At 35.3% G+C, this 18,258-nt stretch overlaps 1 protein-coding gene across 2 annotated transcripts; it reads left to right on the top strand.

Annotated features, from left to right (window-relative positions):
* The first annotated feature begins 5,278 nt into the window (after positions 1–5,278).
* Positions 5,279–10,626, top strand: LOC104457184 (BTB/POZ and TAZ domain-containing protein 3). 2 transcript variants are annotated; one of them, XM_039308607.1, is made up of 7 exons: positions 5,279–5,446; positions 6,067–6,182; positions 7,127–7,516; positions 7,804–7,934; positions 8,023–8,329; positions 9,343–9,656; positions 10,307–10,626. In XM_039308607.1, the coding sequence occupies exons 3-7, from the start codon at positions 7,178–7,180 to the stop codon at positions 10,434–10,436; spliced, it is 1,221 nt and encodes a 406-aa protein (XP_039164541.1). In that variant the 5' UTR covers positions 5,279–5,446; positions 6,067–6,182; positions 7,127–7,177; the 3' UTR covers positions 10,437–10,626. The 2 variants fall into 2 exon arrangements, with proteins under 2 accessions (XP_039164541.1, XP_039164568.1); XM_039308634.1 differs by lacking the exon at positions 6,067–6,182.
* The last annotated feature ends 7,632 nt before the right edge of the window (positions 10,627–18,258 follow it).

Here is an 18,258-nt window from a genome sequence, read left to right as displayed (position 1 = left end):
AGTTATGAGGAAGCATTGCTTTGCAAATTCTCTTTCTCCGACTGAATGATCAACCTCTTGACCGGGGCTAGGATGTAAACTTAATTTGGTGTGCAAGAACCGATTGAGTTAGGAGATATTGTATGTGTAGATGTGGGCACGGAGAGTTGGACACCCCCACATGGATTGATACCATTATCGTGTGCTTTGCTTTCTTCGAGCTGTACAAACGATGATGCACTTCCATTAATCCAAAAAATAAAACTATGTTTAAAATTGACGTCGGAATGTTGTTGGGCGCTGTCCCTCCGCCAGAGAGCCACTAATTTACACAACCAACACCTTTATCCCCCAAAAAGAATAGTTAAAAGATATATGTAAACCATTAAAAAGTTTACAATAAATTTATCCTATGTTGGTTTAGAAGGTTAAGGGATTACATAAGAAACTGCCGACCGCATAATGCGTTTTGAGAAAGTTCTCCTCTCGGAGTTCGTGATGAGGAGAGATTTGAACCTCACATACGCTTGTTTTGTGGTCCATCAGTTTTTCATTTTTTCCATTAAGGATAAGCTTTAGAGTGTATTAAATAAATGAAAAAGGTGGAGTTCCTAGTTGTCGAGACAATTGCAATCACCTAGGATAATCTATGGAGGAGCTACTATTCTTGTGCATTCATTAGTTACATAAACCATATGTTGATTTTCACAAAAAGGAAATCCCATGAGGTGAGGTCCTAATTTTGCACTGATGATTTGATTAGACTAAACTTGGCTATTCTCGAGTCAATGCATCTTTTTTTCTCACTAGATTTTGCATAAACCATTGCAATAATATAGCAGGCAAAAAAATACGTACAATCAAAGGATGATAAGATTTGAATTGAGTCTCGAGTAATGATATCAAGAATTCAATTTGTGCGGAACTATATTTTGATGGTTTTACTGGTTTCAAAAACTCTATGGTTGGCAAATCCTACTCACTTTGCATGACCGCCCTAGTTAAAATGAACGTAAGATGCATTCGCCTTTTGGATTGTTCATCTATACATATCTGAGGCTCTTGAGGCATATATTTATAACAAATAACTAAAGCTTGACACCAATCCAAATGAAGAAGAGAAAAGAAAAAGAATACAACGCTGACACCATTCCAAATGAAAATAAAAAAAAAAAACAAAAGAATACATGGACGTCGCCTGCTTTTTAACACAACAAGACAACAACAATTTAAGACAACTCAAATTTAATTTGTTTTTTGGTGTATAACTTGGAGCAAAAAAATCGGTGATTTGTAACAATAAAATAATTTGTTTGGTGTATAACTTGGAGCATTGGTAACAATTAGGTGCTTTATCTGATACATACTTATTAATTTTGGAGAAAGGGTTACTAATTGAATCGATGTTACCTAATTGAATCGATTTCTCATTCTCTTAAAGTAATGTGCTCATAATGAAAAGCCTGGACAAATCCACTAACACGAAAGCCAATCAGCTGCACTTTATTTTTTGAGAATTACCAGAGCATGCGGGAACTTATACTATATTGTGTTAACAATTAGAAATAACTACAAGAGAATAATTTCATCAAATTAAACAAATGAGCAAGCAATCTCGAAATTGAAACAATTAGTATATTTTGATAAGTTGCATTCACTAGATTTGAAAATGAGTTTGAAGTCAAACATTATCTTTATACTAAGCATCAATAATGTCACAAGGATATATAACAGTAGCAGACATGGACAACGGTGTATGATAATATATCATGTGGGAATAATGTTATCGTGTCGTGTCAATGAACTTGTCATGAAAGAGTACGAAGGGTTCTCAATTTCATTTTTGTGGTCCATTCGTATCAGTGAATCACAAGTAAAAGGTATGGACCAAAGTGGGTCCCATTCTCTATACTTTTTCCTTTAAAAATTAGAAATTATCATTTATATGTAGAATTTGGAACATTGCTTAACCTGTCCTCCGTCTCGCCGCCCCACTTGCTGGACCTTTGCCTGCCGGGGCTACACGTGTCAGGCTCTGAGTGCTTGATGGATCTCCCCTTCGGACGTATATCCCGCGTTGGTCCCATCGTTATTGTCGTCACGATGAACTCAACGCCACTGGCGAATTACTTACCTTTCAAGCGCTCATTTTATGAAAAATTTAAGATTTAAAAATTATTTTTTGGAGAAACTATTTTTTAGAGAATAATTAATTATATCGTTCAACAAAATTAGTCTGCAAAAAATAGTTTTATTATTATTATTGATAGCAATTTCTACTTGATTATTTTGATGATGAATATATATTTCATTTATTTTGATAAACGAAATAACAGAACATTTCTCCAAAAATATTTTCTAATTTTTAAATTTTTTGTGATATTGTCGCACCCTTAATTCACCTTGGAATAAAGTTGAGTGCTTGAGCCACTAATTTAAGCACACAACCAACACCTTATACCAAAAGTAATCTATATATATTTTACAATTACAAATAGTATATCCTACGTTGGTTGAGAAGGTGTAGGGGATAACATAAGAAACAGCCGACTGAACAATCCGGTTCACGAACGTTCTTTTCTCGAAGTTCGTGATGAGGAGCACCTTATGATTGTTTCATAATCCATCTTTTTTTTTTTCATTATCTTAATCCTGGATAAATTAAATTATATAATGTATAGAATAAAGAAAGAGGTGGAGTTAGTAGTTGTCTTCTTAAAGAGACAATCGCAATCACCTAGGATAATCTTGGCTAAATAGGATCTTGTGCATTCATTAGTCCCATAAACCCTGCATATAGATTTATGTTATTTGACCCAAAAAAAGAAAAAGAGATCCGTAGAAAAGGCAAAGCTAGCTCAATTTTTTTTGGGGGACTCGAGTTTCTTTTTCAAGTCGGATTTCCAACGTGAATTAGGTCCTGTATTTGCATCGATGATTTTTTTTTTTTTTTTTTTGGTAAGATGTATTTGCATCGATGATTTGGTTTGACCCAAATTCAGTTATTTTAAAGTCAAAGCAACTTATATCTCACTCTTAGATTTTTGCATGTCTTTGCAATTGAATAGGTTCCTCATAAGGACCAGGAGTTTCCTCCAGTGGGGGCTAAATGCTGTGGGCTGCTGAATTGCATTCTTGTGTTGATGCACTAATGCCTGCATGCCTCATCCCCCTCTTTGATAAATTATGTTTTTCTTGTTTTGTATCCAGCACTACTCTTTAAGGTCATGCTTAGGACTAGAAGTGGTTATATCTCATTTCTAGAATTTTTGCATAAATCTTTGCAATCGAATAGAAGTGGAAAAGATAACAATCGAAGGACAACGAGGAGATGTGAGTCGATTCTCATGGGAAATTCAACCCCTGCCATGCTTTGAAGAACTATAAGATGATTTTATTTAATTTCAAACACTCTGTTAGTTGGCAAATTTACCCCTCGATTATATGTGTATTATATGTCATAAGGAATGAGCCATGTCATCTTTTCCATTCACTCGGAGAGAATACTGATTTTGGTTCATTAGAATTTGAATGAACCGTCGGTTAAACAAAAAATATTGACATAGTTGGACGTGATGAATAACTCTTTAAAATATAAAATTACTGACCAAAAAAAATATAAAACTAAATTACAAGTGGGGAGAGGGGGGGGAAGAAAGGCGCTTCCGAAATTATTAAAAAACCTTCCATTATTTTCTCCTATAATTCAAGGGGCAGGGTTGGGTACTCTTCAACATTTACAGATCCGGCTTCTTTTAATGGTTAATTATTGCTTGACGGAAATATCTTTCCACGTACGATATAAATTTCACTTGGCGAATAAGTAATCCCAAAAAAAGTATATCCAATCTAACAATAATATCACCAAAAAAGGAGCAAACAAGAGAGAGAATAAGGGGTGGATAGGTGTCGCCTGCTCTAACACAACCGGACAAAAATGCAAGCTCAGCCTGATTTCTGATGCGCACAAAAGTCAAGTGTGGAATTTCATGGAATTCAGAAGCCAAAACCATTTTCTTCCTCTACTTTTCAACTTTGGTATTTTTATTTTTATTTATGGAAAAAGTCCACGAGAGACTCATTGAGAATCCCCAGAAAGAAAAAGTGTCCCCACTTCATGCAAAAGTCCAACCATGCTTGATTCACGTTCCTGCTTTTATTTGGGCAAACCATATTTTCGGAGCAATTTAATATTATAAAATTATACAAATGATTCATGAATTTTAGCTAATGTGTAATATTATCCATAATCTTTTTTAATTTGCTTAATGTGGTCCATGAACTTTTATTTCATTTTCAATTTAGTGTATGAACTATAAAAAAAGCGTTCAATGTTATCTCTTCGTTAATATTTGCTCATGGACAATATTGAACATTTTTAATATAATTTGGAAATTAAATTGAACATGCACTAAAAGTTTATCGAACAAATTAAAAGTTATGATTCGACATTGCACATTTAAATAAAATTTAGGGATCATATTAAACAAATTAAAAGTTTAAGGATAATATTGTACATTGGACAAAAATTATGGACCATTTATATAATTATCCCTTCGCATTATTAGGCATACCTTATGTGGGATTGGATATACATCATTCTATCTTTATTTTTTTTATTATTACCACATTTATAATTTCTTTTAACAATCTTAATTTTCTTTCTCATTTTTACCTTCTTTCCAATGCGATCCATCCCCTTTTCTCCTTGTGCATATGCAATTGTTTGGGATACATTATGGGTTCATAGTCAATACATAATTCACAATTAATATCTCTAACAAGATAAAGGCATCACAAAAGATCTCTTGCATCTAAATGACACATAAATACATCAACGAATGATTATGATTACAAAAGTGAAGGAGCCGACCTGATTAATTTTGTCATTGAATGTGAGTCGTCCCATATTTATGCCACTAGTTTCAAGATTCTAACTCTCGATTTATATGATTTATTGAGAGTTACTAAAAATTTGATAAATCGGGGATTCATTAACAAAATTGGATTTTCTCAAAGAGAAAAGAAAAAAAGGAGAACAATAAAAAGGAAAGAAGAAGAAGAAGAAGAAAACATAGGGCGAGACGAAGGATGGCCATGAGAAAATGGGACAAAATATTCTTTTGTACGTAGACGCTGAGGCAAGGCCGGAACCCACCACGTCGTACTTCCCCCCGCCCGCCACAAAAACAATTAAATAATCAACCAACCGAAATTAAGAAAAATAAAATGAAATAACCAACCAACAAAATCTTCTTAATTTCTTAAATTTCAACAAAAACAAAAAAACAAGAGCGATCTTTCTTTCCACCGGAAAAGACATCGTCATCTTGTTCCTTCCTCTCCCCTCGCGCCCGCATTAATGGAAGCAGCAGCAGCAGCGGTGGCAGCAGCACCTCTCCCCTCCTCCCACCACTGACCCACACTCCCTCCCTCCTCCGCTCCTCGCCGTCGTAGCCAAACCCAGGTTGGTCTTCCTCTCGCTCTCTCTCTCCTTCTCTCTCGCATCACTGTTTCAGCTTCTGCTCCGCGTCCGTACGGTCCGGCCGAACCCGGTTCTTTCCCCGGCCTCCTTCGACGACGGCCGGCGAGACGGGAGCCGGATGTTCTCTCCGCTGTCCGGATCGCTCGTGGGGGATCTTCTCGATCGCTAGTGGTGAACGTCTTGATCCGGAGCCCGGATACCGTCGTCGTTAAGCTCGTTGCTGATTTTTTTTTTTTTTTTTTAAATATTTAGATTTTTACTCTGCATGTCGTGTCTGAATAGCGATTCGGGTGGGTTTTTTTGGCCTCTGTTCCTGCTGCGATTTCCGTGGCCTGGAAATGTTTGTCGTCTCTTCGGACCGTCGATGCATTTATCCGTGTAGCTCGAAATTGAGACCGCGTTGCATTTTCTTTGGAATTCTCTCGAGGCGAATGGCGTCGATGTTAAATAACGTTTTTTGGGTTGTGGTTAGCTTCTTGGGATTTCCAGAGGGTTCTATTGGGTCCTGTGCAGTAGAAAAGTATAATCTAGATTTTTCGTTTTTTTAATGGTTTATTTATTCAGGGACTTCTTTTGTTTTGGTTTTTTGCATTTCGTTTCAGGTTCTTTAGCTCCTGTTTATGCACAGCATCAGATTCGGGTGGACTAGTGTTGAAGAAAGCAAATCTCAGATTTTTTTTTTTTTGGGTGAAAGATTTGCATCTACCTTTGCTCTAAGGTAGGCAGCACCTTAACTTCTAAAGTGATTGCTTCTCTGGATACAATAGCTGCCGCTGTTGCTGGAGCTAGAAATTGGATTAAAGTGCATGAAAGAGGAATTTAGTTGGTTAAATTGAATGCTAGTCTGTTGGACATAAGGAACCTTGTCATTAAAGTGATTTAGTGCCAAAGACGATTGTAGTTGAGGAAGATTTCATTTTTTTTGGGGACTGCTTGTTACTAGAAACCATGTTTCTCTGTCATTCTTATTTACTCGATGACGGTTGAGAGTGAAAAGGCACAGCAGGAATGGAATTCCCTCCTTGCCTTGTGTGGTCCGATGGAGTCAAATGCAGTAAGCAATAATTGATGGGGCACAACAGCCGATGTCCCACTAGCAATTTTGCTGGCTTATGAGGGGTGGTTAGTGAATGCCAAATGGCTATTATGTCATGGCAAATGAGTTTTGTCTTCCGACATTGATCTGGATAATGATGCCGCTCAAAATGCCAGCAGTGTTCTGTCTGTGTTTGTGTTCTTCTACATCCATTGAACTAGCAGATCCAAACTCTTGCATGCATTTGTATTACTAGTTTTTTTACTAAAGTATGTGGAATCACACTCTCTAAGATTAGCTGTAATTCAATTCAGTAGCTTCTTACTGCTGTTGGTGATGAATTATAATCGTGCATCTTATGCTTACTCTGGGTCAGATATCCTAACAAAGGCATCTAGGCAGCTGCGCAATCTGGAGTTTTATTTAGGGAAATCTTAACAGCTCGGTAATCTGTTACTGCTACAAGTGAACCACGAGATAAAACTTAAAGAATGAAGATACTCTTTTAAGATTTATGTTAGGGGGTCAATTTCTTGATAACAGAATTCTTCCAACTAGCCAATGCAATTCTCTTTCCTCTGGTAAGCAAGTGTATATAATCTTGCTACTCTTTTTTTACCCTGCAGATCCACTTGCAAAAGCGCCAACTAGTATTTTCTCCTAAAGTTCCAAAGCTGATGGCTTCACCAGATGTGGATTATCCCTGGTCATCCTCTGCAGGTGAAACATTCTGCGGCTATTTCAATATGCAACTGGAGGAAGCAGATCCAGCCGATATTTCCTCTGCGCTGGAATCTCCCACTCCTTCCTCCTCCAATAATTATAATATCCCAAAACCACCTTCTCCCCCTGTTAAAACCTTTACAAGATCCAACCGTGCAAGACTTCCAGATTGTAGCTCAGTCCCCAGAGAAACAAAACAAACATGGGATAGCCTTTTCATGGATGGATATGGCGCAGATGTTTACATTTTTATGGAAGAAAATTCATTTATTATGGCACATTCCAGTATTCTGGTGAGTTAATTACACTTCCTTTTCCTTTACCTGATGTTTTCATTTCAGTTGTTTGTAGATGTTTTAAAAGTCATGATGATTTAGAGATGATCTGGACTGGCATATGATTTTACTGTATTAATTTTAAATGCCACCTTCTATAGTTTGTCCATCAATCTATCTGTTTCTTTAATTGCGAGGGCAGTTTAGTGGGGCTCATTGAGCAAATTACATCGTGACCATCAATTAAGAGAGATAAATAATGCGGGTCAAGATTTAGTCTTACAAATTAATTTTCTTCCTTGCAGTCTGCTGCTTCGCCAGTGCTTCGTAATATAATGTATCAATCAACAGTTATGAATGGTATGAGGTACATGAGGATTCCTGGGGTCCCTAGTGAAGCCGTCCAAGCGTTCATTCGCTTTCTTTACTCATCCTGGTATGATGACTATCCTTTCTATTTCAGTTTTCCCCCTCATCCAGTTGTCTGGATTATTTGCTCTAATATTGTATAAATCTGGATGCAGCTATGAAGAAGAAACAATGACGAAGTATGTTCTCCATTTGCTGATTCTGTCGCACTCCTATTCAGTTCCATCGTTGAAAAGGGTTTGTACTCACTATCTGGAGTATCACTGGCTGACCAAAGAAAATGTTGTAGATGTGCTCCAGTTGGCTAGATACTGTGATGCACCGAGGCTTTCCCTCTTTTGTATCCGCATGGTTCTGAAGGACTTCAAAAGTATATCCTTGACTGAAGGTTGGAAAGTAATGAAGCGTGCTAATCCTGCTCTTGAACAGGAGCTCCTAGAGGCGGTTGTTGAAGTAGATTCTGTAAGTCGATTTCCTCCTTCCTTGGAGTAGCGTTTGCCCCATTTCTCAAATGCAGGAGTCGGTATGGCCCCAGCTATGGTATATGGCATCATTGCATGGAGGGAGGTGATCTATAATGTCATTTAGAAAACGAAGGCTTTCATGATAGGTTTAAAGAAAACCCAAGCAAAATGGGAATCATTTTGCATGTCTGATCTACTCATAGCATGGTAGTAGGTTATTGAATGCTATCTGCTTATGGATCATAATGTGCAACTCATGCGAATGTCATTGCTACAATTACTTGGAGTTCGGAGTGAGGATTAGAACTTGAAATGGTACAATCGTATTCACAACGACATCTACTACTTGCAGTGAATGGTTTTATTCCACAGGTTACATGAGATACATAAGTAGCTGAACTGGTTATGACTTTGCGGATCTTTGGCTACTGTGTTATTGTGTTGCGATGGACCATGGTTCATGACTGATCTTTAGCTGCTGTTGCTGCTACTACTGTTAGTAGTAAGACTTCCCACATAGATGGGGTAGGTCTCATCAGTTCTAGATGCATGTGAGGGTTTCACTAAGGATGTCTTCTATTTTATCCTCTCCCCCTTGATTTACCGCATTGACAAATTTTCTTGAGATTGTTCTCAATTTTATGCTTGCGTTTCCTTCTTTAGATGCGCTAGAATTAAGAGATGCTTCAGCTCTATTGGATCTTCTTCTTTAACATTTTGCTCTTAGCCTCTTCCAAGTCCTTTGTAGCAAAGAATCACTGAATGTCTACATTCTTATCTTTTTGGTTACGTTATTCTTTGCATCAAGCTCCTCTTGTTGCTATTGAGCAAGGTTGTGATTTCACTTTTATTGGTATGACAACCAGATTGATTCCTGGAAGATTGGTCATTTCTCCTACCCTACGAAAATAACTATGCATCATTCTCATACTGGTGGATATGTTACTTTCATGATAAACTTAACTGTTGAGAATTGTTTGTGTTGTGGTCTTATGACTACCGTTGTTGCAGAGGAAACAAGAGAGGCTGAGGAAGATGGAAGAGAGACAGGTATACTTGCAACTTTACGAGGCCATGGAAGCCCTCCTTCACATATGCAGAGATGGTTGCCGGACGATTGGACCACGCGACAAACTCCTTATAGCATCGCAGCCTGTCTGTGGATTTCCTGCTTGTAAAGGACTTGAGACCTTAGTACGTCATTTTGCCAGTTGCAAGGTCCGTGTTCCTGGAGGATGTGTACACTGCAAGCGCATGTGGCAGCTTCTTGAACTGCACTCTCGGATGTGTACTGAGCCTGATGATTGCAAGGTTCCTCTCTGTAGGTAAGTCAAAGAACTTCTATGTTTGTCACCTCAATTTTAATCTGGAGAAGTTTAGATGGATGCAGGATGTGTCTAGATGTGACTGCCCATGATGTATGGGTTGTTTTTCATTCATTTATTCCTCTTTTTTTTTTTTTTTTGGGGGGTGTCCGTCCTATTCTAACTCTTCTCTCTCTCTCTCTCAAACTTTTACTTTGCCACTTTGTAGAGGTGGGAGTCGAACCCCACATTTGAAACTAAACGTCCCCAGCCTACCCAATTCCATTACTTTGCCTTTTTGTAGAGCCGGGACCAGTGGGTTCATTCACCTAATTAATTAGGTCCTAGAAAGCTTTGGATATTGAGCAAAACTCGCTTCAGATGGTCAAGTGAGAATTGCATTGCTGACTTGTAAGTTCGCATTTCAAGTGTCTTGCACAGAAAAGAGTACAACACTGATTTAAAGAAACTGGTTGATTAGTCAACTTTTGAGGACAAGTGTTTTTCTTCCCAAATGATTTTCTATGATTTAAAATTAAGTGATGATGCGAGATGCATATTGGGGCCGAGTCATCTTATTGGGGTGTAGAGTTGAAGAACAGCACCATCGTTGAACTGATTTGTATAGTGAAATTGAGTGCTCTACATTATGTCTCGTTTGCTTTTGCCAGGCAATTTAGAGTGAAGATTCGGCATCAGAGCAAGAAAGATGACTCCAAGTGGAAAATGTTGGTCAACAAAGTAATTGCAGCTAAGAATACATTGGGACCATTCTCAGCTCGGTGCTCAGGTTTATTGTGATATCCTTGTTTCTTTAAAAGCCATGCTTGTCCACAAGCTTGATTCATCCCAATTCAAAAAGAATAAATAAATTGCTGGGAACTTATAGTTCTTTTTTATACTATAAGTCTTTACAGTGACCTGTACATTAGTTGGCTGGATAATGTATATACATTACTCACATTTGACTTTTAGCTTCTCTTTTTTTTTTTTTTTTTTGGGTCGGATCAGAGTGCTTTACTCCATCAACCACAAGTCTTTATCTTTTGCAATTGTATCATGAGTGCAACTGGTTTTGGCAGAATTCTTGCCTAGACCCAGGTCCATAAACCCACTGCGATCAAGAGGGATTGGATCTGGATCGGACCCGCATAATCAAAAGTATTGTCCCAGGCCAGACAAGAAATTTCTTCTGTTTGTGCATAATCTCCATTGGATTTTAATGAATCACCCTTTAAATAAACTTTAATAGTGGAAAGCACAATATAAAAATTCGAGAGGCATAAACTGTCATCAGGTATTAATAATAGTCAGAATTGATGAAGAACTTATTAGCAATCTAAATGTATGCATTTCGAAGATTATCATCATATTAATGGAATTTACCAAAATTTTGGATACTTAATAAAGTTATTTGAATGATATCTACTAATACACGTGCAATTATCTGTGTGACATAAACATCTATCGTCTTTTTCACTTTTGAAGTCATATATATCGTATAAGTCGAAATCAATAACGTAAGCATGTTGCGAAATGGTGAACTTAATATACTAACTTTGCTTGAACATTTACCAACTCAATTTTAAAGGTGTGCACGTTCTTTTGGATTTAAATAAAACTCGAAAGTACTTTTTTACTTCCCATCAAAACTTAAAAGATTACTAAAATTTTGGAAAATTATGAAAAAATTAAATGTGAGTCTTTGAGTTAACATTTGAGTACTATGAAAGTTTCCAAAGTTTTGGATTTAAAAAAAGTTAAAAGTGCGTGAATTGTAAGATTTAAATTAAGCAAAAAAGTAAAAGTTATTCCATACATGCTAGTGATTAATAGAAACTTATCAATATATATTGAGAACTTCATATTAGTTATCCGGGACAATACACAATTTTGACTCTGCAAAATACTAAAAATCAATTAAAAATAACACAAACCACCCAACGCCTAAGCAAAATGCTGAAATAAATTTGCAAGAAGTGGCAATTGGTGTTTTCAATTTATGTATGGTTTTGCTTAGAGGATATGTGAATGGTATTTGTATAAATAGAGGTAATAAGTAATCATTGGGTTCACAATGAGATGTTTTGACACTTTCCCAAGAAGAAAAGGACCTAGTCTAAGATCAATATAAGCGTCACTTTACAAAATAAAACAAATGATACACAAATCTACAGCAGAAATGATGCAGCAAACTTGAAATAGCTACTTTAACGAGTGGATCATTTTCAAATATTCAATAAAGATGTGCAACCTCTTTTACAACTTTGATTTCATGTATTTCTAGCATTAATAAAAGAAGAGATGCTACCAAATTTAGTCCTTGAACTTTTAATAAATGTTCAATGACTGTAAATTTTAAATTAATCAAATTTATATTTGTATGCTGTGAGTCGAATCAATTTCGTTTTTTATATGGTTCTATACACAAGGAATTAATCCTTTATAATATTTTATGAGTAATCTGACTAAACTACACTAGTCCATTCTTAAGCATATAATATGGCTTTGACAAATAGCATGGATTTCTGGTTTCTTAGCTCAATATACTATGATGAACGCATGCAAACCGCTGTATGCATTTGTATTAATTATATAGCATTGTATAAGACTTCACCTCTAAAATGGTGAGCATAGTGCAAAGATTATTTCAATTGAGAAACACTAAGATTCAAATATGGTTCCATCATATCTTCATCAAACACATACATATTTAGCCAATTCATTGGGTATTACATGATTTTGTTAATTCTTGATTTGAATGTTTATTTGACATTTTGTAGAACTACCAAAATCTTCGACTATGCTGATCTATATTGGATTAATGTAAAATCACTGGAGATATCTAATAGAGTACTCTATATATAATTATAAATTTGAAACATTTTACTTGTTAAGTTTTTTTATATTCAAGAGGTGAGGACAGGCAACTAGCACGAGGTATTACCTCCTTTGAATCTAACCCATGAAAGAACATAAATTTGGCCAAGTTATGTTCTCAATTTTAAGTTGATTTAAGAGGGTTTTTTTTTTTCTTGATATGGAAGATAACCTCATGTTGAAATCTAAATTTTTGCTCGTGCATCCTTATTGCATTTGCCAAAAATTAGGGATCGAATTTGCAGACAACAACACAATTCAACCTCTAAAAAACAGAGATTTTACATAATTTTGCACTATTTATCTTGTTGCATTTAGAAACTAGAGATTTTGTTGTCTGTTAATACCCAAGTTTCCATTCCCATACGCTATTTATGCATTTTATAAAATTTAGGGACCAAATTCACCTCCCTAAAAAAAAAAGCGACTCTACATAATTTTGAATTCATTTTTCTTGTTGTATTTTTTTTCTACAGTTAGAAATTAGAGGTATTGTAGTTTATAGATACCTAAGATTCCCCTCTTATGGACCACTCACGCATTTTATAAAAATTAGGGATCGAATTTGCCTCACTCTCGTGATCGTAGATTGAGGCCGAGGTAAGCTTGCCTTGCTCTCACAGGCACTACAAGCTCATTACCTCGGTCTACCGGTTCTTTAACTCTCCTCTTAGCAGTGATACTTTTCTATAGCATTTTGTTTAGTTGTTCTTCACGCCTTTCTGTTTATTTCTAACTCGTAATAGAGGATTGCGGAGTCTAGGTTTCATCTTGGTTTACGGTTTAGTGTGTTCCATTCCATCACCGTAGATCAATGTTGTAATCAATTTTTCTTGGATATTCTTACTTGGCTGTGATTTTAGGAAATTGTCCAAAAAATCCAAAAATTATTAAATTTTTTTAATTTTGCCAATTGAGTAATTTTTGGAGAAAATTGTCCAAAGAGTCCAAAACTTATTGTATTTTTGCCAATTCAGTTATAAACTTTTCAATTTTGTCAATTGAGTATTAAACTTTTTCACTTTTTGCCAATGGAGTTTATTTGGTCAATTTTGGCTAGAAATCACTAACGTGGATGCCGACTGTGCCATGTAGGAAGGCCGGCCTTGACATGGACAATATTTAATAATATTGTAATATTTTTAATTTTTAAAATATTTCCTTTTTTGGGCCCCTTTTTCCCTCCACCAGATCTTGTCTATGGCTAGTGGAGGTCGCCAGCCTCGAGTGAGGGATGCCTGGGCCTGGACTGGTGAGGGCTGCCCTTGTTTGGGCGGGCGAGGGCAACTCTCGCTCAATCGCCCTGGCCCAGCAACGGGCGACTGAGTCAAGGCCAGCAGCTTCAAGGATCCTCGAATGTCAAGATTTGGGCTAGCAGGATGGCGATTGTGGAGGAAAGCTCTCTCTCTCCGTAATGGCTCGCTCAAGGAGATTGGGACTTGGCATCCATACGTCTTCGTTTTTTGGGGGTTTCTTAGAGAGCACCATCAAAGCAACCCAGTCGTGGCAAGGAGATTTCACGGTGTCATTTATTGTTGTCCCTCACAATAAACCACCGACTATAGCTATTCCTGGGACCCCTCTGTTCTGTTTGTTTTGCGGTCGTAGAAGGTGAAAAGGTCGAATCGAAAGCATCACTGTCCTGCTTCAATGCTCCTTGAGGTTGCTAGCCTTGGCCAGTTAACCGTTGCTAGGAAGAAGGGAAAAACAAAAGAAAAAAAAAGAAAAAAAAAAAAGGAAAAAAGAGAAGAAAAGAAAAAAAGAAAAAAAAAAATTAATTAAAATTTGAAAAAAATATTAAAATATCATTAAAATTTGTTAATGTCAAGACTTGCCATGCCACATAACACGGTTGGAATCCATATTAGCAATTTCTGGCCAAAATTGGCTGAATGAACTCGATTGACAAAAAGTGAAAATGTTTAGGATCCAATTGGAAAATTTAAAAGGTTTATGACTGAATTAACAAAAATGCAATAGATTTATAATTTATTGGACAATTTTCCCGTGATTTAAGGGTCATGCTTAAGTATATCCTGCTTGCTTTGATATATTGCTTGTTTGCCTTGGTTTAGGCCAGTGTTGAAGCTTGGCCGAGTGTCTCCATGGATAATCTAGGCTCATCCTCGTCTATGCTGATGTCGTAATTCTTGTAATATTAGATTAGGGTGTTGTGATGTCTTTTGTGTTGGATGTTATATATGTTTAGATTAAACCATTTGTTTAGTTTGTATATCCCACGTATGTCACATGCAAACTGGTTCTTAGGAATGATTTGAAGGTATGCTTGGCTTCATCTAATGTGTTACGAATGTTATCTATCCTTGCATTTTAGCGGAGTTGCATGTTAGAACCAATTGCAATCAAGTTGTTATCAAGTTAGCATGTTTCTCAGAAATCTTTTGGGCTCGGTTCGCTATAGGAAGTTCTCGGTTCAGACTTGGGCTTGCTGAACTGTGGCTTGTATGGCATGTTCATGGCTCTTCAGTGTTCATTCGATGTGTTTTGGGTTGGTTTGGGGCCACCTAGTGGGTGAATAGAGGTCCAAACCTGCCGTCTATACTGCCTAAGGGGCTGGCAACAAGCCTAGAGCTTCCATTCGGCCTCGCTAAGGGTCTCGACCTATCTCGGGACATTCCTTTTACATGATTACATCATCTACACGTCACAATCACATATTTGCATAATATAGTAGTTCAATTTCTAGTCTTGTATCTAGTTTATTATATCTTAACATGCATATAGTATAGCTAGAGTTTAAATCATGTTTACCATGGATGAAAAAGAAAAAGAAAAAGAAAAAGAAAAAGAAAAAAATGATTAAAAATCGAAGAGGCATTTGGTAAGAAATGGCGTTTTTAGTGCTAAGTTTGATTTATTCTTAGTTTAATTTCATTATGTTTAATCCGGCAACGTTATCACCTAACTTAGAAAATTTACTTTTCTTAAGCTAAGTTGATTGCGTATATACATTAGTTTATGGGAGTCCTATCTGTAGCTCAGAAACAAAGTGTTTTTATATTTTTGCCTGATATCTCGGGTTCTACTTACTGTACTGCTTGTGATTATATTGTCATAATTCGTTTGATATATCGCTTTGTTTAGTTTTTGTCATTTGAGTTCTCCTCAGATGAAAACTTAGGCTAGCATGTTTTTAGACAAAACAAAAACATAAAAATGAAGAAAACTTACTTATCATTCACAAACACACTCATTTGACTTATTAGATTGTATCTTATTTATCAATAATGTCAAGTGTCTTGTTAGACGTAGTATTACCAAACATTTCACTACGCTACCTATTGAAGTTTGATGGTTTGAAACCCAGGTAATTATAGATGGATGTGCAAATAGAATGGAGATAAGAATGAGTTGATGATAAAACATGAACCCGGTACAAAGCAAGAAGCATCATCTATGTATATGATATTTTTCTTCTGCCATTTAATACATGTGATATCAATAAATAAGTAATAATCATTACTTGAAATTTTCAATCCTTTTAAATGATAGATCTGCATATAAAGAGGGAAAAAGGTGAGAAAAAGAAGAAGAAGAATATTTTGCATTGCATGGACAAAAGGCAAAAGGGTGATGAAAGAGAAGAAAAGAATAGTTTGCCTGTTATATGGACGAATCTTATCGAGGTCATGCAATCTTAACGGACAAATTTTGTATTTCTATAAACTTTAATTTTATGACATTTAATCTTGTCTTATAGAAAAGAAGAGAAAGCAAGGGAACCACTTCAGGTCAAAGCAATCAATAATCTAGAAATAGAAGGAAAGATAAAAAGAGATCCCCTGAGATTGGTGGAAAACTTGTTGCCTCTAGGAACGATTTGATGATAAAATATGAACCTAGCACAAAGCAAGAAGCATCATTCACGCATCTAATACTTTTCTTCTATTATTTAATGCATTTGATACTTGTAAATAAGCAATAATCTTTACTCAAGATTTTTAATCCTTTTAAATGATTGATGTACATATAAAGATGGAAAAAGGTGAGAAAAAAGAAGACGAAGATTATTTTGCCCTACATAGACAAAAGGCAAAAGGGTGATGTGATTTAAGAGAAGAAAAGAATAGTTTGCCCGTTATATGGACAAAGCTTATTGAGCTAATGCAATCTTAACGGAAAAATTTTATATTTCTATAAATTTTAAGAATATAATAGTTAATATTGTCTATTAAAAAGGAAGAGAAAGTAAGGGAACTACTTCAGGTCAAATAGAAAGAAAAATAAAGAGAGATCTCTAAGATTTGTGGAAAACTTGTTGCCTCTAGGAATGATTTGACGATAAAATATGAACTGGCACAAAGCAAGAAGCATCATCCTTGCATATGATACTTTTCTTGTACCATTTAATGCATTGGATACTTGTAAATGAGCAATAATCTTCACTCGAAATTTTCAATCCCTTTTAAATGATTGATCTGCATATAAAGAGGGAAAAAAGGTGAGAAAAGAAAAAGAAGAATATTTTGCCCTAGATGGACAAAAGGCAAAAGGGTGATGAAAGAGAAGAAAAGAATAGTTTGCCAATTATATAGACAAAGCTTATTGAGCTTATGCAATCTTAATAGACAAATTTTATATTTCTATAAATTTGAATTTTCTGACAGTTAATCTTGTCTAATAAAAAAGAAGACAAAGTAAGGGAATCGCTTTAGCTGAAAGCAATTGATAATCTATAAATAAAAAAGAAAGACAAAGAGAGATCCCTGAGATTTGTGGAACACCTATCGCCACTAGGAACAATTTGACAATTGAACTTGTCAAAAGCAAGAAGCATCATCAATTCATATGATACTTTTCTTCTGTCATTTAAACTACATTTAGTCATTCGAATTTCTAATGAGGATAAGACTAGATTTGATAAGATATGAAATTTAGGGGAATTTGCTATATTCTATTTACTATTTGGTGATTGTAATAATAAAGTCGGATATATATATATATATATATATATATATATATATATGTATTGTTTGGTATAAACGCTTGTATGAATCACAAATTTCACAAATGGATATGGTAAATATCCCTCGCGATACTCTTATCTACTTTATTTTAATTTTATTTTCTTCTCTTTTTTTTTTTATTTCTTTCTTCCCCTTCCATCATTCTCTAATAAAATTTTATTAAATAGAAAATTGTACTAATATACCTAAAATACTAAAATACCTAAAATATGCAATATATAATTATAAATTGAACTTATATTACAAGAAAGAATTAAATTCGAATATATATATAAAAATAAGATTAAAATAAAAATTATTTTTTTTGTTATTTTAAATTTCTTATATTAGAATTCAAATATTATTTATATTGAAATATAATTTTAATTTGTTAATTTAAGAAATTTATTATTTGAGAAAAAACTTTTATATTATGGATATTAGATATTCTATCCGTCTTTACCCACTTCCTCCATGGGATAATTTTATCCGGTTTATTTTCCATTTATATCCGACTTCATTCTATCTCGAATAGGTATCAAATGCAAGATATGATAAATTTTATCCTATCCTAAATTTTATCCTGACTGTCAAACATAGTCTTAATGTACATGATACCTAGATCTAAGAAATAATCTTTACCTGAAATTTTCAATCCTTTTAAATGACAGATTTCTGTGTAAAGAGGAAAAAAGGAAAGGATAAACGCAAAAGGGTGATGAAAGAGAAGAAAAGAAGAAGAAGAATAAATGCAAAAGGGTGATGAAAGAGAAGAA

Source organism: Eucalyptus grandis, chromosome 1 (genome assembly GCF_016545825.1).
Source record: "Eucalyptus grandis isolate ANBG69807.140 chromosome 1, ASM1654582v1, whole genome shotgun sequence".
NCBI classification, from domain to species: Eukaryota; Viridiplantae; Streptophyta; class Magnoliopsida; order Myrtales; family Myrtaceae; genus Eucalyptus; species Eucalyptus grandis.
This window is presented reverse-complemented; position numbering and strand designations above follow the sequence as displayed.